Source organism: Triticum dicoccoides, chromosome 6A (assembly GCF_002162155.2).
Source record: "Triticum dicoccoides isolate Atlit2015 ecotype Zavitan chromosome 6A, WEW_v2.0, whole genome shotgun sequence".
NCBI lineage: Eukaryota > Viridiplantae > Streptophyta > Magnoliopsida > Poales > Poaceae > Triticum > Triticum dicoccoides.
In genome coordinates, this window is record NC_041390.1 from 172,219,724 (window position 1) to 172,242,371 (window position 22,648).

The following is a 22,648-nucleotide window of genomic DNA, read 5'->3' on the forward strand; positions in this document are numbered from 1 at the left end:
GTGGGCCTTGCAGCCCAGAAACAGTTCGCAGAGAGCGACAAAGCCCGAGATGTGTAGAATCGAACTTGTGGTGAGGTTGTGCAGTTGGATTCCGTAGAACTCCAACAGGTCCCTGGGATGGATTGGAAATCCTAAGCCCCGCAAGAGAAACGAAACGAAGCATACCCTCTCCTCCTTGTTGGGGTTGGGGAAATTTTCTGCTAGCACATCGTTGCCGATCAAGGCCAATCCCGCTCGCACAGGGACTAGATCTATGAGAGGGAGATATCCCTACGTCTGAAGTCGACTCAGGTGAAGACGGGACACTGAGCAGCTCCGCCAATCACCCTCTTGAGGGCCATGAGGGCGCGAAGAAGAGCTGGGAGCGCTGGCCATGTTTTGAAGTTTTTCGTGGCTAGTTTTTGATGTTTTCTGCATGATGTGGATGGCACTTGGGGATCTAACCTCTTTATATAGGCACCGCCCCGGTGTGGTCAGGGGTTTATTTGTAAAGAATTATTATGGACCGTTCGCATTCGCCCGGCATGTGGAAATCAAGGCGATGACAGGGAAGGAGTCATAAAGGCAGAACATGAAAGTTAGGGGCGGACTGTTGTCCGTCCGGGGTGTAATGAAGAATCCGCCTTGCAAAAGCCGAAGACATAAGCCGGATACTACATCGTCAATTGAAGGCAAGTTCGGGGGATACTGAGGGAGTCCTGGATTAGGGGGTCCTCGGGTGTCCGGACTATTTGATATGGGCTGGGCTGATGGGCCGTGAAGATACAAGCAGAAGACTTTCCCCGTGTCCGGGCATGACTCCTATACGCGTGGATGGCAAGATTGGTGTCCGGATATATTATTTCCTTCCCCCACAAATCGATTCTGTTAACCTTAGGCCCCTCCGGTGTGTATATAAACCGGAGGGTTTAGTCCGTAGAGGCCATCAGAATTCTCACAGGCTAGACAATTAGGGTTTATCCATTACGATCTCGAGGTAGATTAACTCTTGTAACCCCTATACTCATTGAATACAATCAAGCAGGACGTGTGTTTTTACATCCTTTAAGAGGGCCCAAACCTGGGTAAATATCGTGTCCCTATCGTCCTTTGTTACCATTGATTCTCAGACGCACAGTTCGGAACCCTCTATCCGAGATCTACTGGTTTTGTCATCGACAACAGTGACAAGGTTGGAGGTGTCAAAGTGGAAGGTGCTAAGGTGGATCGTCAGTTTGGGCTCAAGCTGAAGAACTTAATCATCTTCGTCCAGTTCATCGCCATTGCTATGTTATGGTGTTGGTGTGCTAGGTGTGATCATTGTGGATAAGCTCATCAACTAGGATACAAGGTAAGCACACCATGTACGCCGTATGCAACCAAACGCCGTGGTTATGTGTCGCTTGAGCCAATGCAGACAACCAAACAAAGTGCACTTACGTATTACCTAATGCAGGGACACTAGATGCAGGCAACTAAACAACTTGCAGATAATAAATTTGGGGCTGTTTTTGCTTAACCAGATTGCGTTGAGTTGTGTATACAATACATCTGCTGTTCAAAACTTGAACCAAACAGGCCCTACACGTATATGCACGTCGCGACCGATGTCTGGTAGCCACCTCGATGTCCTGATCCAAAACCGGGTGCGGGCCCCCGAGGCCGGAGCCCGCCGTGTACTATGGGCATGCTTGGATCCAAGGGACTATTTTTAGTCTGACTAAAACTAGTCTTCTTTAGAGGCTAAAGTTCCAATCACCCCTGACTAAAGAGAGGCTAGAACTAGTCTTGAGACTAAAAAATTTTAGTCAGGGGAACCCTACTAAAATGTGGATTAGTCCTCTCTCTCCTCATTTAACTCCTCTCCTTTAACACATGCGAGTTCGGGATTGGAGGGTTTGGAGGATAATAAATGCTCATTAACTCATTTTAGTCTATTTATTATTTGTATCCAAGCATGAATAAGGCTTGCAAGTTTTAGTCCCACTACTTTTAGTCATGGGACTAAAACGTATCCAAGCACCCTCTATACTACCTTTCTCCGGTTCCCTGCGCGCGCCCGACAACGCAACCAAAAAGAACTCGTTCCAAATCTACGCACCCGGCGAGAATCCCCACGCCGGCGACGGCCGCGCCCGACCCCCGCGCCGCCTTCCTCGCGGCGCCGCGGATCCAACGAGGTAATTCACGGCGCGTCACCGCGCGCGGGTCTCGCCTCCTCCTCCTCACTTTGCCCCCTTCCCCGCGACCGCTTCTCTCGCGGCCTCCACCTCTCTCTCTCTGACTCTCTCTCCTCCCTCCCGTGGATCTCGATCTGGATTGTGCCGATCCCTCCTGCGCACGAGCGGCTCTCCCGTGGTCTCTTGGCGTCCCGCCGCCGTCGTCGCTTGCTCCGGTCCGCCACGGATTAGGCAGGCGCGCGGTCCGAACCGGCCGTCGTGCTTCTTAAGAGAGTCGGCGTCTGCCTGGTCGGTTCGGGCATTGCAGCGTTGGCAGCGAGCTGGATTCCTGGCCTGGATAGTTATTAGATGCGACGCCGTAGAGCGCGCCTGGATTTGCCTGCATTGGGCGTCGTCAGGTGTCTGCCCTGTCGAATACCTCGAGTGATTATCTTTCAGATTTGTCTCGATTAGGTCCGTTCCGTTGGCGGAGATGCTGCTTTTAGTTGATGTGGATTTGTGTAATGTGGTTGTGCTCCTTGAATCTCAATGTCTGATGGCATGATGCTGCATTGCAATGGGGAATTCCTTCCATAGTTGTGTTTCTAGTGGGCTATGCTTTATATCCAAAATTTCAAACTAGTGGGCTTGCTTCATTTTATTCTTGCTTTCTGTTAGCGCTGGAAACCATTCTCCTGCTTTAATTGTTAAGTTCCTGTTATGTCGTACTTCTCGGAATATGCTGACTTGGACAATTTTTAAATTTTGTTGGTGCAGGCATTTGCCAGTGTTTGTGGTTGTAATTTGTGGTAAAGTCTGAGTAATCAACTTTAATAAGACATTCTTGAATATGGTATCAGTGAATGTTGGGTTAGTACATTATGTATTGGACCATATATATGGGACTCTCCTTCATCGCACGAAATTAGGAACACCATTTTTCTCAAGGGGATGGGGAGGTACCAAACTTGATTTGTTAGAGAGGATGGTGAAGCAGCTATTCCCTGAAGCACCTTGCCAGAACTGGCCACCAACTGCTGTGCAGCCTAAATGGAAAACAGTTTGGGAGACAAAGAACTCTTGTCTGCGAGAGGGTGTTTTCCGGACAACATGTGATGAGAGGCTCATTGATGCATTGCCTCCTGAGAGCCACAATGCAAGAGTCGCTTTTCTTACACCCAAGGATGTCTCACCAGAGAAGATGGCTTGCGTGGTCCATCTGGCAGGTACGAACTTTGTAACCCGATCTTACTCTATCATGGTGTGCCATTATCATATAGTTAGATAAATATTCTTCGTCTTTGAATTAGTGTTGGACAGGATCCATAAACCGGTGTATATATGTACTTCATACCATATGCAGCGAATCATCACTTCAGATTTTTTTCCAATCCACCAGACTTCAGAAAATATTCTTTTATGCCTTTCACATTTAGATATTATTACTGGTTGAACGGATCAATGTATTTTATGCCTATGTACTTTGGTGACATTTAGCTTTGTCACCTCGTTTCAGAACAGAACCAGTAGATTTCTAAAATGCAGCAATTCAACTTTTCCATCTACTATCTGAATAAAATGGTGAGAGATTTTCTAGTTTTAGAATTTCTGTTTCCATAATGTGACTTGTTTTCCCGGATCCTGCGCAAGCGGGAGCTACGTGCACCGGGCTGCCCTTTTTTTTTATAATGTGACTTGTTTTCTACTAACAAGCATGATTGTGTTGATGCCCTGTTTTTCTTGGAAGTTCTCACTACGATTGTTTTCTTAATACCTGAGATGATCTCCAGTTCTCCCCCCTTTTAACCAGGGACCCACATTTAGTGAATCAAGTTAAGCCTTTCTTCAATATTTTAGGCACCGGTGATCACTCATTTGAGAGAAGGCTCCGGCTTGGTGGACCTCTTTTGAAGGACAATATTGCAACCATGGTTCTTGAGAGGTGAGGTTTGTACAACAGGGTACCTTGCATTTTTGTCAATTTTCAGTCTTCCTGGCTGGAACTGATATCTCTAATGAAATGCAGCCCCTATTATGGACAACGACGTCCTAGCATGCAGCATGGGGCCAAGCTTCAATGTGTGAGTGACTTGCTACTCTTAGGAAAAGCCACTATTGATGAAGCTCGCAGTCTCTTATACTGGTTGCAGGCTGAGGCTGGTTATGGCAAGATGGGCATATGTGGGCTCAGCATGGGTATGTACTTTTCTCATTAAAAAAAGGAGTCCTTGCTTGTCTCCACTATTTTGTCTTAGTTTCATTAGAAAAAATGTCATATGAAAATTACTAGTATTGTGTTTATTTCAAAAACTTTATTCTGAGACTATATAGGAATTCCTTATTTATGAAATATTTTGCCACTTGTTTTCATAAGCATTTGTTTGTTAATAACAGGCGGTGTACATGCTGCAATGGTTGGATCCTTGCATCCTACGCCAATTGCCACACTACCATTTCTTGCTCCACATTCTGCTGTTGTACCTTTCTGTGAAGGACTTTACAGACATGCCACAGCTTGGGAAGCACTGAGGGAAGATGCAGCAGCATTAGCTAAAGATGCAACTTCTTTGACTGAAGATGCGGCATCCGGTATCAGCATTGAGCAAGTAAAAGACAGATTACGGTCAGTGCTGTCTCTGACGGACGTCACTCGATTTCCCCTACCGAAGAATCCACAGGCTGTCATTTTTGTTGGTGCAACGGTTAGTGCTACTCACTTGTTCTGTACCACATATATCCAAATGTGATTAATGCTACCTGGGTCTTCTACTTACAACATCGTAGGTAGATTTCCTACAGAGTGCTTTCATTACTAGTTCAATATGTGTTTTGCTACTATTTCAACAACAGACGTATTATTTACAGCACCTAAAAAGTGATAATATATATGTTTTCCGCATCACTTTTGTCATAGCATGAGTGTTATCCGAGCTGATCCATTCAATGATCATCCACACCTCTGTTCATTAGCTTGTTTCTGTAATCTGTGCTCTGTGCTCTGTAGTGTTGAGTGAAACCTTTTATTAATATCAGAGATCAGAGTGTCTATTGAAGCTTGGTTCCAGTCTAAAGCCATGTATGTTGTCCTTGTTTCAGGATGACGGTTATATTCCTAGACACTCGGTCATGGAGCTCCAGAAGGCATGGCCGGGCTCGGAAGTCCGGTGGGTGACGGGAGGCCATGTGTCCTCTTTTTTACTCCACAACGACTCGTTTCGCAAGGCCATCGTCGATGCCCTTGACAGATTGTAACAGGGAGATTCTTGTGTACCCATGGTCACACCAATTGAGCCCTGCAAGCTTGACAGATGCATTTCTTGTTGTATTTTTTTAAAGAGAGCTGAGATATGGCACATTAGTTGTTGTAACTTAATTAAGAGTTTGGATTAAACAAGTGGGAGAATGAGATGCAGTGAGTATCAAAATTAGTGGAGAGGTTGGCCCATTGGCTGTAGATCACATTTGTAACACAAATACAGTGACTCGTTGATCTGTTTAACTGGCAATAAGATGATTCACAATGCTGAGAAGCAGAGTCAGTCCAGCATAGCAAACACACAGATTACAGTAGGAATGTCAGTTCTTATTTTTTATACTGCCAAATTGTCAGCTGCACGTTAAAACTTACTCTTATATATATACACAATTACCAGAAGTAACTACCAACCACTTGTCGAAGGGGCAAGAAATGGATCATCCATCATCTGAAAACCTAATTACCTTTTCTTCTATGCTGTGTATATGCCTAGCTAGCTGGCCGGCCAGGTGACGATGCATGTAGGATTTCATGGATGGAACAGCCGGCCGCCGGCGCCGGGCGGGGCGGGCTGGTCCTGGCGCGGCCGCGCCAGCCAGAGGGAGCTGAGCGCACGGAGGCGCTGCGAGTAGTCGGCGACGGCGAGGAAGCACCGCGCCGCCTGCCTCGCCGTCAGCACCTGCGGCAGCCTATGGAGCGTCTGCAGCCTCAGCGCGTCTGCCTGCATCATCACATCACATAGCAAACGGAACAGTTATCAGGTGCACTGACTAAGCGCGCGTAAGTCACTCGTGTAGGTGTGGCACCTGTCTGACGAAGGCCTGGAGGGAGGAGAGGTTGGAGATGGCGAGCGACATGTGGGCCATGTAGGCGGCCGTGTCGGGGTAGGGGGAGATGAGCGCGTCGGAGGAGACGGTGTCGGAGAGGGAGCGGTACGTGGCCTGGAGCTCACGGTCCAGAGCTTCCTCGCGCTCCTGCGCCCATCGCTGCAAGTCGTACATGCCCGCCGCCTGTTGCTCCGTCAGTGGCTCCATATGCCGCGCCATAACCTGCATTTTTATTTCCCATTATAATCTACTACACCTGTTCCTAAATATATGACTTTTTGACAGTTTAAATATTTATGAACGGAGGCAGTAGATGTGTTGGTCTGATAAAATTATTTTAAGACAAGGTTCACTGTCAACTGCATTGATCTGTTCAGACTTTTTGTACACTGACGTGTCAAAATTGAAGAAGTACCCCCCCCCCCCTCTATTTCTTTCTACTTCGGTTTGTCTTAAGTCATTTTTTTGCTAAATGTGTATATTAAAAATGGTATCTCGAGAATTTCATTGAAAAAATGATATCTCGAGAAAGATGAGAGATAAGGTGAGGAGGAGTGGGGCGTGGTGGTGACTGGTGGTCGGACTGGGCGGAGGCATGGGGATGGACGGCGCCGGCAGTGGCCACCATGCTAGATTGTTTCAGAGACTTTTTTTTTAATTGCCCAGCAATGAGGTTGTGGGAGATAATGATGAACGAGGCAAGACCTTATCTGTAAATGTGGAGAGATGTGCGATTTTTATTTGTAAAATTGTCATAGTTTGCTTTCTATCCGTTAGATGTAGATCGGACGGTCTATATTACAAGATGACAGACACACCATCATCACCAGCTCGATTTTTTATAAGAGTAGAGATGGGACAGATGAGCAGTTTCATATTTTATATATTTAGTATTGAAGATATTAGATATAAATAGTTTTCTTTATAAACTTGATCAATGCTTTAAATATTTAACCTTTTGAAAATTCTATGCGCACTACATTATGAAATGGATGGAATAATATCCCGTTTCATTTAGAAGCTAGCCAATCCACATACACGTCGACCTCCCATATCTAACCTCCCTCCTTTACCAACTCTCGCGGCCAAGTACACTTTCTTCCGGCACAGAAATAGCAATCATAGGCGTCGATCGGTCTCTACTGATTAATCAACCTTAGCCAAAGACTTGTGAAGGCCCGACTGTTCCATCAGCTGCTCTGAACTGGGACCTCTCACCTACTTAAGATTAACTAGTGATAGGCGATAGCTAGCTAATCCATCATATAATACGTCTCTCTCTACCTAATCTTCTGAAGAGCTGCATGCCTTCTCCGGTCTCTTCACCTTAATCATCAAAATAATAATACTAGCTAGTAGCATTTGTTCATCATCCTTTGTATCTGCTTGATGCTACATTTTAAGCTAATAAAAGAGTCATTTTATTTTTTTAAGAACATACTTTATTGAAAAAAAGAAAATAATAGCACTTGCATATCCTCAACAAATGTATGTAAACACATACTCCCTCCGTTCCTAAATATTTGTCTTTCTAGACATTTCAAATGACTACTACATACAGATGTATGTAGATATATTTTAGAGTGTAGAATCATTCATTTTGCTTCGTATGTAGTCATTTATAAAAATGTCTAGAAAGACAAGTATTTAGGAACGGAGGGAGTATGATATATTGCATATATGTTTAATCTGTCTCTTAATGATGATCAGCCAGCTTATATGTCATGCATGCACTACAGCTGTACTCTTAATTCCCATGCAAAAATCCAAAATTATTGTACGTACCTTGATGAGGTCCGACGGGCGGGAGCCGCCAATCCAGATGAAGCAGCGCTCGGCGGCGGGCAGCCACATCCCCGAGACGAGGTGGAACACGTCGGCCCTGGCCACGGCGGACTTGAGCTCCGCCAGCACCACGTGGTGCGCCGCCGCGGCGTCGATGAGCTGCCGCAGCAGCTGCTCGCCGTCCGTCACCGCCGCGTCGTGCTCCACCCCCTCCGCGTCCACCGCTGCCCGCAGGTGCCGCATCATCCTGTCGTGCTCGTCCACCCACCTCGCGTACTCCCCGTCGAACCATGCCGCCTCTGCTAATTCATTTTATTTATGGAATTATTTAGTTTTGCCATGCACGTACAAGAGAGACCACATATTGTTACGAAAAATCTGGAAGTATTGAGCGGAAGGAAATATATTTCTGTGTGATGGCATATACTACTCCCTCCGTTCCATAATATAGTGCCTATAGATTTTTTGAGAAGTCACACTTTACAAACTTTGACCAAGTTTGTAGAGAAAAATACTTATATCTACAATTCCAAAAATATATAATGTGAAACTACATCTTATGATGAATCTAGTGATATATGTTACGCACTCTAGATGTAAATGTTTTTCTCCACAAACTTGGTCAAAGTTTATGAGGTTTGACTTTTTAAAAAATCTATAGGCACTACATTATGGAACGGAGGGAGTAGTATATATGGACCGAACAGCTTAGGGTTTAGTTCCATGCATGCCTGGGCCTAGTCCTCCAATGCCAGCTCCACCACCCAAGATTGCACCCTTAGTCAAAGAGATGGATGAAAAAAAATAGTTAGGCGGTGATAGAAAAAAAAGGTGCAATTAAGACATAACTTAATTATAGATACCCAGCTTAATTCTTGAGTCATTATCTTAGGTGGTGTTTGGTTATCTAGTCCTAGGATTTTTTCTAGTCCCAACTAAAAAGTCCCTACTCCCTAAAAAGTCCTTCCCTGTTTGTTTCCAAAGACTAAAAAGTCCCTAGTCCCTTCCTAAAGGTTATCAAATGACCATGTTGCCCTTAGTATATATATAAAAATAACAATCAAACAATATCGTGGGGTGGCGGGCCAATGGGTGCATGGAGGGGCATTGCTGAAAAAATTCCAAAACGTCCCAAAAAGACTCTCCTTGAGAGTCTTCTTCATTTAGTCCCAAATGCCTAGTTTAGTCCCTAAAGAAGTCTCTCCCGTTTGGTAAAAAAGTCTCTAAGAGAGACTTTTTCTAGTCCCTACACAAAAAAGTCCCTGGAAGCAAACACCCCCTTAAACTGGATGCATGGCTACAGGGTTTAGATCCGTACTTTTAGTATTGGTGTATATTAAGTTTAAATGTTAGAACAATTAGTGGTTATACTAGAATTTCATTTACCTGATTTATTCACTGGAAGTTGGCTTTTGATACTTTTATAGATTAGATACGCACTTCGGCTTAACCTCATGTACTCTTACCACCATCTAGACGTCTTTAAGTTTCCATGTACGCGACAGATCTCTCCCACTATGGTGGTGGCTATTTGCAAAACCCAATACTTACGAACATAGGTTACATATCCCACCAACTACCCCCACCTCCCCGCGTCCTTTCCCTGAATTTCACCGGGCTCCCCCCACCCTTATTGGCTTGTAGATTTAACGTTGTTGTAGATTGGGTCCGGTGTAGCATCTCTCTTGCACATACTTGCTTCACAGCTGTTGCGTACGCTTTTAAGGCTCTGTTTGTTTCAGCTTTGGAAGATAGCTTTGGTCTGGGAAAAGCTTAACTTGAAGCAAACAACTATTTTAGAGCATTTGTGGAATCACAACCCAAAGCTGATTAGTGTTATTTCCAGTGTGATTGGCCAAAGCATGTCTCGATGTACTTCATAATCAAAGTTGTTTCCCTACCTCCCATGCCTTTGGTGTTTGGTCGTAATTATATCATAAATGCCACCGCATGCACGACCTATCTCTCCCTTTGCCCCTCGCGTTTTCCTTAGCTGTGTGCTTTCATAGTTGTGTTGCCAAACAACTGACTTTCACTTGAGCAACTTCCTCAGCACAACAACTTTACCAGCACAACAAGTCCGCATCTGAATATGTCTGTAGCCCAAACAAACAGGGCCTAAAGCCAACTCTCCAAAGCCGCTTCTTCCCTGCATTTTCGACCACCTTCTATATTGTTGTTGATAATCCATCGACAAGGTGGCAGTCGCGCTCCTAGCCCATCATTAACGATTGTAAAGCCCCACTCGAGCATTTCGCCAGTCAGATGCTGAAACCATTGTCGATCTATTGTCCATCGGAAATCACGATCCTAAGCCCATCTGACCTGCCCACACATATTATTGTACCTAAACTGGGAGTATAGTACATAGGCGTGCACATGGGATTTACTATACCTACGGATAACTTCCCACGGGATGGAAGTTACGGGATGAGTTGACACAAGATGATTGAGAAACGAGGGGGAGGAAGGCCCCACCCTGCAAATTAGGGGGAGCGAGATTAACGTGGAGCTGTTTCCGTAAGCCCCGTTTCGTAGATTTTCCCCGTAAGTGTAGGATTTTTGGCGTGCACATAGGCATGCATATAGCTTCGTAATTATCAAGGTATTTTTAGAATGTTCACAATCATTGAGTTGATGTCGAGCTGCTTGTGCTGCCACCAACTTATTTTCCTACCTCCATTCATTGTCGATATACTGTCCATTGTACACATCACTCGATTTGAAAACCATAGTAGCCATCGTCCTTACAAACTTCATGCAGTGTTCTCCTTATACTCATGTGCCAAAGAAGTATATCAGTATTATCGCCTCTCATGGATATTCTTTCGTACCACTCCCACCCCACCTGAAATCTATGGTTAACATCATGTGGAACCTCAGCCATACCTCTGAGACACCAAAGTCATCGCCACGCGGAGCATAAACCACGATGCACGGTGGCGTAGCTAGGGTGATGGACAGGATGGTCCATGGGCTACCCCGAGATTTTTCCCTATAACTTGTATATTGTAGTAAAAAACATTTTTTTTTGTATTGTGTTCTACTGCTAGGCCAACACCACTGACGACATGGCCCGTAGAAAGGTTGAAATTCAGACGTTTGGGGGTATATTTCATCTAGTGATTCATATCAAGATCTATTTTATATCTTTGTACCCCTTTTTGTTTTTTCCCCTGGGAATAGAGAGTATGCATACCTGAGCGCTGCATCTTTGCATCTCCTGCTCCATCTGTGACAGCCTGACCCTACTCGTCTCCAAATTTTGAATGTAAGCCTACACATGCGCAAAAGACAAACAGAAAACCAATCATATCACAAGTCTATAAGAAGCGTACTTGTCATGAAGAAATGTGGAAACCTTTGGGGCCCTAGCGAGCTTGACAGTACGCACAATTTTTAGGTGGTAGTAGCAGGTTAACTTCAACGTTGACCCCAATTCTACACACCAAACAACGCGGACTGCCAAACCACTACTGTGTACGTGTTTTAACTTGGGACTCGTCAGGTTATTGCAGTGATTAACCAGGTTAACCAACCATACATACCTTCTTCCTAAGCCTGCTCTTCCTCGCGGCCTCCCTGTTCTGCGCGAGCCTCCTCAGCGTCTTGGCGTCCGGCGTCCTGGGGCCCTCGTGCTCTGAGGTCGACGGCGTGCCGGCGCCGCCGCTTCCGCTTCCTTCTCTCTGAAATGGTAGCGACATCACAATTCACGACACAGAAATGTCCCGAGCAGTGTGCTTGTGTAGAATAGCTAGGGAGCTAACCTTGACGGTCGCCTTGCCGCCCGGTGCCGTCATGGCGGACTGCTTGGACGGCGGACGTTGCGGTTTTAAATTAGAACTCGCGGCGACGATGTTCGACGTCGAGGTGGCGACCTTCGGAGAAGGTTCGGCAACGACGTGCATCGGCCGAGAAGGGAAGATGTTGAGAGTCTCTACATGCACACGTGAAGAGAAGTCTAACGCGACTATTTCAGAATATAACACTGGTGCGCGCGGCGGTGGTAAATTTCCAAATGGAATATATATGGTTTCACACTCCTATTGAGGAGGAGAAATAGAAGGGGAGGCAACCCTCAAAAAAAGGGGAGGAAATGGCTCTGCTCGGGCAACAAGGAAAGATGATCATCTTTACCGTCAAAAAAAAAGGAAAGATGATCATCTTGTGCAAGAACACACATATCAGCAGGTGTTTCTTACACGTCATTCTCTCCAACTAGAGAATATCTTTTTGGGGAAAGAATTGTCATATACTCTCTCTGTTCACAAATAAAAGATGTTTTGGATATTTTAATATGTACTACATACAGACAGAAATAAGTGAATAAATACACTAAAATGTATCTATATACATCTGATTCAGAAAAAACATATTAGAACATCTATTTGTGAACGGAGGGAGTGTATTACAGAAAATAGAAGCTCTGGGGGAAACAAGGAAAAAGATCATAATATCTCATCAACATCGTTGCACAGCCTATGCCGAAACTCAACCAGGCATGTCAAATCGTGGTAGATGGCATGCTTTTCCATGTGTGCAACTTATCGTCCAAAAAAGTATATATTTATGGCAGGAAAAAGGTATTGCATCTATCCCTCCCTTGGAGCTATATATGTGTGCATCCTCAATATCTCGACTAATTCTTATATTGTGTTGTTGCAGGGCCAGATGTAAATAGTATCATCTTATATTAATATATTACCCTTTGTCGGAAAAAATAATTTTAATTGGGTATGCTATATGTGCATTCCACACATGGTACCACCAGGAACACCTCACGGCTTTCATGTGCGGGGTGTGCCTCAAAGCTAATATTCAGGCTACATTAATTCAGTATGTCAACCTATTAAATATTGTGAAGTTGTATCAGAGAAATTATAATCGATTAAGCATGTCTTACGTGGTTGCTCTTGAACTGATTGGTTATCCTGGCTGTTGATGTAGAGGAAGAGGGCTTGATCAAGTTCTGCCAAGTCCTCGTATCCACCAGGGTCCTTTCTGCTGCAGTTGCACAAATTAATATAGCGAAATATTGCAAAAAGATTATCATGGTCATCATGATAAGTTGAACATAAACTTGTAGAGGAAGAGGAAATGCTTGAATTAAATAAACTTTGAGATTCTTATTGAACATATCCATGAGAAGTGCTCTCTTACAAGATGAACAAGAAATGATACTTTCAACACAATTCTTAGAACTTAAAAGGCAATATGGAAACTGGAGAGAAATGCTGAAATTCTTGAGAGAGAGAGAGAGAGAGAGAGAGAGAGAGAGAGAGAGATGAAAGTTTATTATGGTAGCAAGTCGGGCTAATTAGCTGCAGCATCGCCTTCTTTACATTTGGACCAAACAACATGAAAATAAGTCAATATATACACGTACAGAGACTGTGAAACATCATCTTCAAACTAAGATGCTAACTTCATCCTTAAGCCTTCAGATAAGTTATTTACTTGTTTGTGAAAGACCAACTTATGCATCATAACTAATACACGAGAATAACTCCAAAAGCTTAAGAAAAAACAGAAAAGAAATATTATCAACGCGAAAAACATCAAGAAAAGAGCTCTAATTACTTGTCACGAAGAAAACAAGAACATTTTATGGTGTTAGGGTTTACATGATGCTTCCATGGATGGACGAGGTAGCAGCGGTAGAAGCTTGGATCATCTCAGCGTGCGCTGAACAAGAAGCCTGCTCATGCGGCTGTTGCCATGGTCTATCCCCCATGAAACACCTCCCAGTATCAATCAACTCTATAAGCTTGATATATCTTCTCAATCAGCTCAAGAAGCAGCTCCAGCACCTGTTCTTCACATCTGAAGTCGATTAATCCAGCAGATCAGCATAATCACCGGTAGACCGCCGCAATCCGATCCTTTTTCCGTAACTTTCCCCCTTGTTCCTAGCTATGGCTGGATTCGTTAGCTTCTTCTGACCGGAAGCTGGCAAAGGATAGAAGATGACTTGTATAGCCTGAGGTGGAGTGCGTCTACAAGAAATATAAGGGAGTGGTTGCAAACCTTGGAAAAAGGTAGACAATAATTAGACTTTTATAAAAAGGGAAGAATACGATGTGTGATTAGATCGAGCCGAGTCGGTAGCAAGGACGACTTGTTTTTTATGCACTTGCTATGTCAAATGTTTGGAATTCATAGATGAGTACTAGTGGATTACTATTTAAATGGTGAATGTTTTTTTACGGAAGTGACGAAGAAACTAAACTGCATGCATCCACCCGTTTTATTCGACTTGTTATTTTGTCAGGATTTAGGTTGGGATTAGTTGAGTTTTGGAGCACAATTAGGTTCTGTGCATCAGCAATAGGATGGGACCGACCATAAATATTTGGGCTATGGAGATGTACTAATTGAGTTTGTGTGCATATTCTTAGTACTACATAGGTCCATAATATGTTCTCTTCTTTTCTTGGGCTGGTAGTAAAATGTTCTCTTCCATAATGAAAGGACTATTTTATTTTCTCTACCAGCATATTTATATATCTCTATATAACAAGTGATGTGTGTTAAACAAAGTTCTGTAGCGTGACAGGGTCAGGAGATCTACATTACTTGCACCACATGCATTAGGAAGTTAGAGAGGATATTTATCTTGTAACCATAGTCCTTATCTCTACCTCTTTCTTCTCTGTCAAGATTGCAATCTCACCTGTATGCGATATCCCACGTAACAACGCCCCTCGATCACGATGAGGTAAGACGCTTTCGCCTAACGCACATGGTAATCAGAGCCTCCTCTTCCAAACCCTAGCTTTCACCGATCCCCATAGTGCCAAGCCATGTCTTCCTCTAGCGCCGCCCAATCCAACCTCAGCGGCCAGGTCACGGAGAAGCTCTCCCGGACGAACTACGTCCTGTCGTGAATGCAAGTTACGCCGCAGCTGAGGGCAGCCGGGCTCTTCGGCTACGTCGACGGAACTATGTCGGTACCCACGCGCCACCTCGTCACCAAGGACAAGGGCGGCAAGGAGTCGACCGAGCCCAACCCTCTCCATCCCATCTAGGTGCGGGAGGATCAGCAGGTGCTCGGCTACCTCCTCAACAACCTCTTCAAAGAAGTGCTGATCACGGTGACCGCGGTCACCACCGCGCACGCCCTCTAGGTGGCGCTCGCAGGCTTGTTTTCCTCTCAATATCTGAGTCGTGTAAACAACATTAGCACTGCCTTGATCAATGGATAGAAGGGCAACCAATTGGTTGCTGCATACTATGCTTATATGCGTGGTCTTGCCGATGAACTCGCCATGGCCGGCAAGCCCATCCAGGATGATGAGCTCATCTCCTACCTACTGCATGGGCTGGACATGGACTACCAGCCCCTCGTCTCCGCCATCGACGCCCGCGTCACGTCGGTCTCCCTCGATGAGTTGTACGCCATGCTGAGCAATTTTGATCAGCGTGTCGCTCAGTTTCACAGCGCCCGCGGTGGCTTCAAGTCCTCGGCCAACGTGGCCACTCGCGAGTGCGGCGGGTACTCATCTCGTCATCGCGGTCCTCCTCGACACAAGGGCAAGCAAGGCGGTGGCGGCTCCAGCAACTCTAGCTCCCGTGGTGGACGCCCCAACTTCACCAGCAACAGGGGCCGCCGAGGCGGGGGCGGCAACAGCTCGGGCAGATCACGACCCGATGCTGTGCGCTGCCAGATCTACGGCAAGCCTGGCCACACAACCAAGGACTGCAGGTATCGCTTCGATGAAGACGAAGCCTCCTCTGAAGAAGATGACAAGATTGCCGCTGCCGCCGATGGATCATATGGCGTTGATACTAACTGGTATCTCGACAGTGGTGCAACAAATCATCTCACGGGGAGCTCGAGAAGGTGACCCTACGTGAAAAGTACCACGGGAAGGATCAGATTCACACAGCCAGTGGTGCAGGTATGAACATAAGTCACGTTGGTCATTCGGTTATACGTACCCCTTCTCGTAAAATTCACCTTCGAATTTTTTTGCATGTCCCTAGTGCCAACAAAAAACTTCTATCCGTTCACCGCAGTATCATTGACAATCATGTCTTTATTGAATTTCATCCTTTCTTCTTTTTGATCAAGGATCAGGCCACGCAGAAGGTACTATATCGAGGTAGATGCATTCGAGTGTTGGAAATATGCCCTAGAGGCAATAATAAATTGGTTATTATTATATTTCCTTGTTCATGATAATCGTTTATTATCCATGCTAGAATTGTATTGATAGGAAACTCAGATACATGTGTGGATACATAGACAACACCATGTCCCTAGTAAGCCTCTAGTTGACTAGCTCATTGATCAATAGATGGTTACGGTTTCCTGACCATGGACATTGGATGTCGTTGATAACGGGATCACATCATTAGGAGAATGATGTGATGGACAAGACCCAATCCTAAGCCTAGCACAAAGATCGTGTAGTTCGTATGCTAAAGCTTTTCTAATGTCAAGTATCATTTCCTTAGACCATGAGATTGTGCAACTCCCGGATACCGTAGGAGTGCTTTGGGTGTGCCAAACGTCACAACGTAACTGGGTGGCTATAAAGGTACACTACAGGTATCTCCGAAAGTGTCTGTTGGGTTGGCACGAATCGAGACTGGGATTTGTCACTCCGTGTAAACGGAGAGGTATCTCTGGGCCCACTCGGTAGGACATCATCATAATGTGCACAATGTGACCAAGGAGTTGATCACGGGATGATGTGTTACGGAACGAGTAAAGAGACTTGCCGGTAACAAGATTGAACAAGGTATCGGGATACCGACAATCGAATCTCGGGCAAGTACTATACCGCTGGACAAAGGGAATTGTATACGGGATTGATTAAATCCTTGACATCGTGGTTCATTCGATGAGATCATCGTGGAGCATGTGGGAGCCAACATGGGTATCCAGATACCTCTATTGGTTATTGACCGGAGAGTTGTCTCGGCCATGTCTGCATGACTCCCGAACCCGTAGGGTCTACACACTTAAGGTTCGATGACGCTAGGGTTATAGGGAAAGTATGTACGCGGTTACCGAATATTGTTCGATGTCCCGGATGAGATCCCGGACGTCACGAGGAGTTCCGGAATGGTCCAGAGGTAAAGATTAATATATAGGAAGTATGGTTTTGGCCACCGGAAGTGTTCCGGGCATCACCGGTAGTGTACCGGGACCACCGGAGGGGTCCGGGGGGTCCACCGGGAGGGGCCACCAGCCCCGGAGGCCTACATGGGCCAATAGTGGGAAGGGACCAGCCCCTAGGTGGGCTGGAGCGCCTCCCACCAAGGCCCAAGGCGCCTCCCAGAGGGGAGGGGGGCAAACCCTAGGGCAGATGGGCCTTAAGGCCCACCCTAGGTGCGCCTCCTCACTCTCCCCCTTGGCAGCAACCCTAGATGGGTTTTGGGGCTGCCGCCACCCCTAGGGAGGGAACCCTAGATGGGGGCGCAACCCCTCCCCTTCCCCTATATATACTTGAGGTATTGGGGGCTGCGACACACACGAGATCATCTTCCTCTTGGTGCAGCCCTACCTCTCTCCCTCCTCGTCTCTCGTAGTGCTTGGCGAAGCCCTGCTGGAGTTCCGCGCTCCTCCACCACCACCACACCGTCATGCTGCTGCTGGACGGAGTCTTCCCCAAACTCTCCTTCTCCCCTTGCTGGATCAAGGCGTAGGAGACGTCACCGGGCTGCACGTGTGTTGAACGCGGAGGCGCCGTGGTTCGGCTCTTAGATCGGAATCAACCGCGATCTGAATCGCTACGAGTACGACTCCTTCATCCGCGTTCTTGCAACGCTTCCGCTTAGCGATCTACAAGGGTATGTAGATGCACTCCCCTTCCCCTCGTTGCTAGATTACTCCATAGATTGATCTTGGTGATGCGTAGAAAATTTTAAATTTTTGCTACGATCCCCAACAGTGGCATCATGAGTTAGGTCTATGCATAGTTTCTATGCACGAGTAGAACACAAAGCAGTTGTGGGCGTCGATATTGTCAATTTACTTGCCGTTACTAGTCTTATCTTGATTCGGCGGCATCGTGGGATGAAGCGGCCTGGACCGACCTTACACGTACGCTTACGTGAGACTAGTTCCACCGACTGACATGCACTAGTTGCATAAGGTGGCTAGCGAGTGTCTGTCTCTCCCACTTTAGTCGGATTGTATTCGATGAAAAGGGTCCTTATGAAGGGTAAATAGAAATTGGCATATCACGTTGTGGTTTTGGCGTAGGTAAGAAACGTTCTTGCTAGAAACCTATAGCAGCCACGTAAAAATTTGCAACAACAATTAGAGGACGTCTAACTTGTTTTTGCAGCATGTGCCGTGTGATGTGATATGGCCAATAGGATGTGATGAATGATATATGTGATGTATGAGATTGATCATGTTCTTGTAATAGGAATCACGACTTGCATGTCGATGAGTATGACAACCGGCAGGAGCCATAGGAGTTGTCTTGATTTATTTATGACCTGCGTGTCAACATAAATGTCATGTAATTACTTTACTTTATTGCTAAAGCGTTAGCCATAGTAGTAGAAGTAATAGATGACGAGACAACTTCAAGAAGACACGATGATGGAGATCATGATGATGGAGATCATGGTGTCATGCCGGTGACAACGATGATCATGGAGCCCCGAAGATGGAGATCAAAACGAGAAAAATGATATTGGCCATATCATGTCACTATTTGATTGCATGTGATGTTTATCATGTTTTACATCTTATTTGCTTAGAACGACGGTAGCTTAAATAAGATGATCCCTCTCTAAAATTTCAAGAAAAGTGTTCCCCCTAACTGTGCACCGTTGCGAAGGTTCGTTGTTTCGAAGCACCACGTGATGATCGGGTGTGATAGATTTTAACATTCGAATACAACGGGTGTTGACGAGCCTAGCATGTACAGACATGGCCTCGGAACACGGAAGTCCGAAAGGTCGAACATGAGTCGTATAGAAGATACGATCAACATGAGATGTTCACCGTTGATGACTAGTCCGTCTCACGTGATGATCGGACACGGCCTAGTCGATTTGGATCATGTTTCACTTAGATGACTAGAGGGATGTCTATCTGAGTGGGAGTTCATTAAATAATTTGATTAGATGAGCTCAATTATCATGAACATAGTCTAAATTGTCTTTGCAAATATGTTGTAGATAAATAGCTCACGCTGTAGCTCCCTGTTTCAATACGTTCCTAGAGAAAGATTAAGTTGAAAGATATTGTAAGCAATGATGCGGACTAGGTCCGTAGTCCGAGGAGTGTCCTCACTGCTACACAGAAGGCTTACGTCTTTGATGCACCTCTCGATGTGCAAACCCCTACAACGTCGTTTGTGGATGTTGTGAACACCTGACAGACACATCCTGATGACTACTTGATAGTTTAGTGCACCATACTTTACAGCTTAGAATCGGGATTCCAATGACGTTTTAAATGCCATAGAACATATGAGATGTTCCCAGAGCTAAAATTGGGATCTCAGGCTCATGCCCGTGTTGAGAGTTGTGAGACCTCTGACAAGTTCTTTTGCCAACAAGATGGAGGAGAATAGCTCAGCTAGTGATCATGTGCTCAGAATGTCTGGGTGCTACAATCACTTAAATCAAGTGGGAGTTGAACTTCCAGATAAGATAGTGATTGATAGAGTTCTCTAGCCACTATCACTAAGCTACTAGATCTTTGTGATGAACTATGACATGCAAGGGATGGAGTTGATCCCGGAGCTGTTTGCGGTGCTTAAGACCGCAAAAAGTAGAAATCAAGAAGGAGCATCAAGTGTTGATGGTTTAACAAGACCACTGGTTTCAAGAAGGGCAAGGGCTAGAAGGGAAACTTCATGGATGGCAAACCTGTTGCCGCTCCAGTGAAGGAACCCAAGGTTGAACCCAAACCCGAGATTAAGTGCTTCTATTGTAAAGGGAACGGTCACTGGTAGCGGAATTACCCCAAATGCATGGTAGATAAGAAGGCTGGCAACTTCAACAAAATTTATACGTGTTATTAATGTGTACCTCAGTAGTACTCCTGGTAGAACCTGGGTATTGGATACCGGTTATTGGTGACTTGAAGCAAAAGCTACGGACTAAACGGAGACTGGCTAAGGGCGAGGTGACGATGTGTGTTGGAAGTGTTTCCAAAGTTGATGAGATCACCATCGCATGCTCCATCTGCCTTCGGGATTAGTATTGAACCTAGATAAATGTTATCAGGTGTCTACGTTGAGCATGAATATGATTAGATCATGTTCATTGCAATACGGTTATTCATTTAAGTTAGAGAATAATGGTTATTCTGTTTACATGAATAATACCTTTCATGGTCATGCACCCTATGTGAATGGTTCATTGAATCTCGGTCGTAGTAATACACATGTTCACGCCAAAAGATGTAGAGTTAATAATGATAGTACCACTTTCTTGTGGCACTGCCGCTTAGGTCATATTGGCGTAAGATGCATGAAGAAACTCCATGTCGATGGATGTTTGGAGTCACTTGATTTTGAATCGCTTGACACATGCGAGCCATGTCTCATGGGCAGGATGACTAGGACCCCGTTTTCAGGTACAATGAAACGGGCAAGTGACTTATTGGAAATCATACATGCTGATGCATGTGATCCAATGAGAATTGAAGCGTGCGGTCGATATCGCTATTTTCTCATCTTCACTGACGATTTGAGTAGATATAGGTATGTTTACTTATTGAAGCACAAGTCTGAAACGTTTGAAAGGTTCAAGCAATTTCAGAGTGAAGTTAAGAACCATCATAACAAGAAGATCAAATTCCTACGATCTGATCGATGAGAATTTCTGAGTTATGAGTTTGGCAATCACTTAAGACATTGTGGAATTGTTTCACAGTTGAAGCCACCTGGAACGCCACTGGGTTATGGTGTGTCCGGACGTCGTAATCGAACCTTATGAGATATGGTGCGATCTATGATGTCTCTTATCGATCTACCGTTTCATTTTGAGGTTATGCGTTAGAGACAGCTGCATGCACTTTAGATAGGACACCATCTAAGTCCGTTGAGACGACGTCGTGTGAACATTGCTTTGGCAAGAAACCAAAGTTGTCGTTTCTTAATGTTTGTGGCTGCGATGCTTAAGGCTTCAGCCAGAGAAGCTCGAACCCAAAGCGGACAAACACATCTTCGTAGGATACCCAAAGGTGACAGTTGGGTACACCTTCTATCTCAGATCCGAGGGCAAATTGTTTGTCGCTGAGAACGGGTCCTTTCTCGAGAAGAAGTTTCTCTTGAAAGAATTGAGTGGGAGGAAGATAGAACTTGATGAGGTTGTCGAACCTTTATTTCAACTAGAGAGTGATGCAACATAGAAAGATGTTTTCTGTGGCGCCTACGTCTGTTGAAGAGGAAGTTAATGATAGCGATCATGAAGCTTCGGATCAAGTTGCTATCGAACCTCATAGGTCGACAAGGATATGTACTACTCCTGAGTGGTACGGTACTCCTGTCTTAGATATCATGTTGTTAGACAGCAATGAACCTACGAGCTATGGAGAAGCGACGGTGGGCCCGTATTCCGACAAATGGTTAGAAGCCATGAAATCCGGGATAGGATCCATATATCAGAACAGAGTGTGGACTTTGGTGGACTTGCCCGATGATCGGCGAGCCATTGAGATAAATGGATCTTTAAGAAGAAGACGAACGTGGGTGGTAATGTTACCGTCTATGAAGCTCGACTTGTGGGAAAGAATCTTTTCACAAGTTCAAGGAGTTGACTACGATGAGAATTTCTCACCCGTAGCAATGCTTAAGTCCGTCGGAATCATGTTAGCATTAGCTGTATTTTTCGATTATGAAATCTGACAGATGGATGTCAAAACGAGTTTTCTTACCAGATTTCATAAGAAAGAGTTGTATGTGATACAATCAAAGTTTTGTCGATCCTAAGGATGCTAAAAGGTATGCTGGCTCCAGCGATCCTTCTATGGACTAGATTTCATAAGAAAGAGTTGTATGTGATACAATCAAAGTTTTGTCGATCCTAAGGATGCTAAAAGGTATGCTGGCTCCAGCGATCCTTCTATGGACTAGAGCAAGCATCTCGGAGTCAGAATATATGCTTTGATGGAGTGATCAAAGCTTTTATGTTTATACAATGTTTGCTAGAAACTTGTATTTACAAGAAAGTGAGTGGGAGCACTACAACATTTCTGATAAGTATATGTGGATGACATATTATTGATCCAAAATAATGTAGAATTTCTGGAAAGCATAAACGGTTGTTTGAAGAGTGTTTTTCAAAGGAAGACCTGGATAAAGCTGCTTACATATTGGGCATCAAGATCTATAGAGATAGATCAAGACGCCTGATGATACTTTCAAAGAACGCACACCTTAAGATGTTTTTGAAGGAGTTCAAAATAGATCAGTCAAAGAAGGGGTTCTTACCTGAGTTGTAAGGTGTGAAGTTGAGTAAGACTCAAAGATTGACCACGGCAGAAGAAAGAGGAAGGACGAAGGTCGTCCCCTATGCTTTTGTCATAGGCTCTATACGGTATGCCATGCTGAGTACCGCACCAGATGTGTGCCTTGCCACATGTCTGGCAAGAGGGTACAAAGGTGATCTAGGATTGGATCACCAGATAGCGGTCAAAATTATCCTTAGAGGAATAAGGA

At 45.0% G+C, this 22,648-nt stretch overlaps 2 protein-coding genes and 1 pseudogene across 6 annotated transcripts; 2 read left to right on the plus strand and 1 right to left on the minus strand.

Moving 5' to 3' along the window:
• Positions 1–2,011: 2,011 nt before the first annotated feature.
• On the plus strand, positions 2,012–5,668 carry LOC119316470 (protein ABHD18-like). Its single transcript, XM_037590793.1, has 6 exons — positions 2,012–2,159; positions 2,916–3,364; positions 3,996–4,080; positions 4,165–4,334; positions 4,533–4,840; positions 5,235–5,668. Exons 2-6 carry the CDS (start codon positions 2,989–2,991, stop codon positions 5,388–5,390), a joined length of 1,095 nt encoding a protein of 364 aa, XP_037446690.1. The 5' UTR covers positions 2,012–2,159; positions 2,916–2,988; the 3' UTR covers positions 5,391–5,668.
• On the minus strand, positions 5,632–14,003 carry LOC119316469 (transcription factor TGAL9-like). Of its 5 annotated transcripts, none has more exons than XM_037590789.1 (9): positions 13,631–14,003; positions 12,910–13,007; positions 11,774–11,967; positions 11,555–11,692; positions 11,206–11,283; positions 8,738–8,783; positions 8,007–8,305; positions 6,201–6,443; positions 5,632–6,115 (listed from the first exon to the last, which is right to left on the minus strand). In XM_037590789.1, exons 1-9 carry the CDS (start codon positions 13,738–13,740, stop codon positions 5,924–5,926), a joined length of 1,398 nt encoding a protein of 465 aa, XP_037446686.1. In that variant the 5' UTR covers positions 13,741–14,003; the 3' UTR covers positions 5,632–5,923. The 5 variants fall into 5 exon arrangements, with proteins under 5 accessions (XP_037446686.1, XP_037446684.1, XP_037446688.1 ...); XM_037590787.1 differs by having other exon boundaries at positions 12,910–13,010; XM_037590791.1 differs by having other exon boundaries at positions 11,774–11,943; positions 13,631–14,002.
• Positions 14,004–15,286: 1,283 nt separating this feature from the next.
• LOC119319805 lies at positions 15,287–15,425 on the plus strand (annotated as a pseudogene).
• The last annotated feature ends 7,223 nt before the right edge of the window (positions 15,426–22,648 follow it).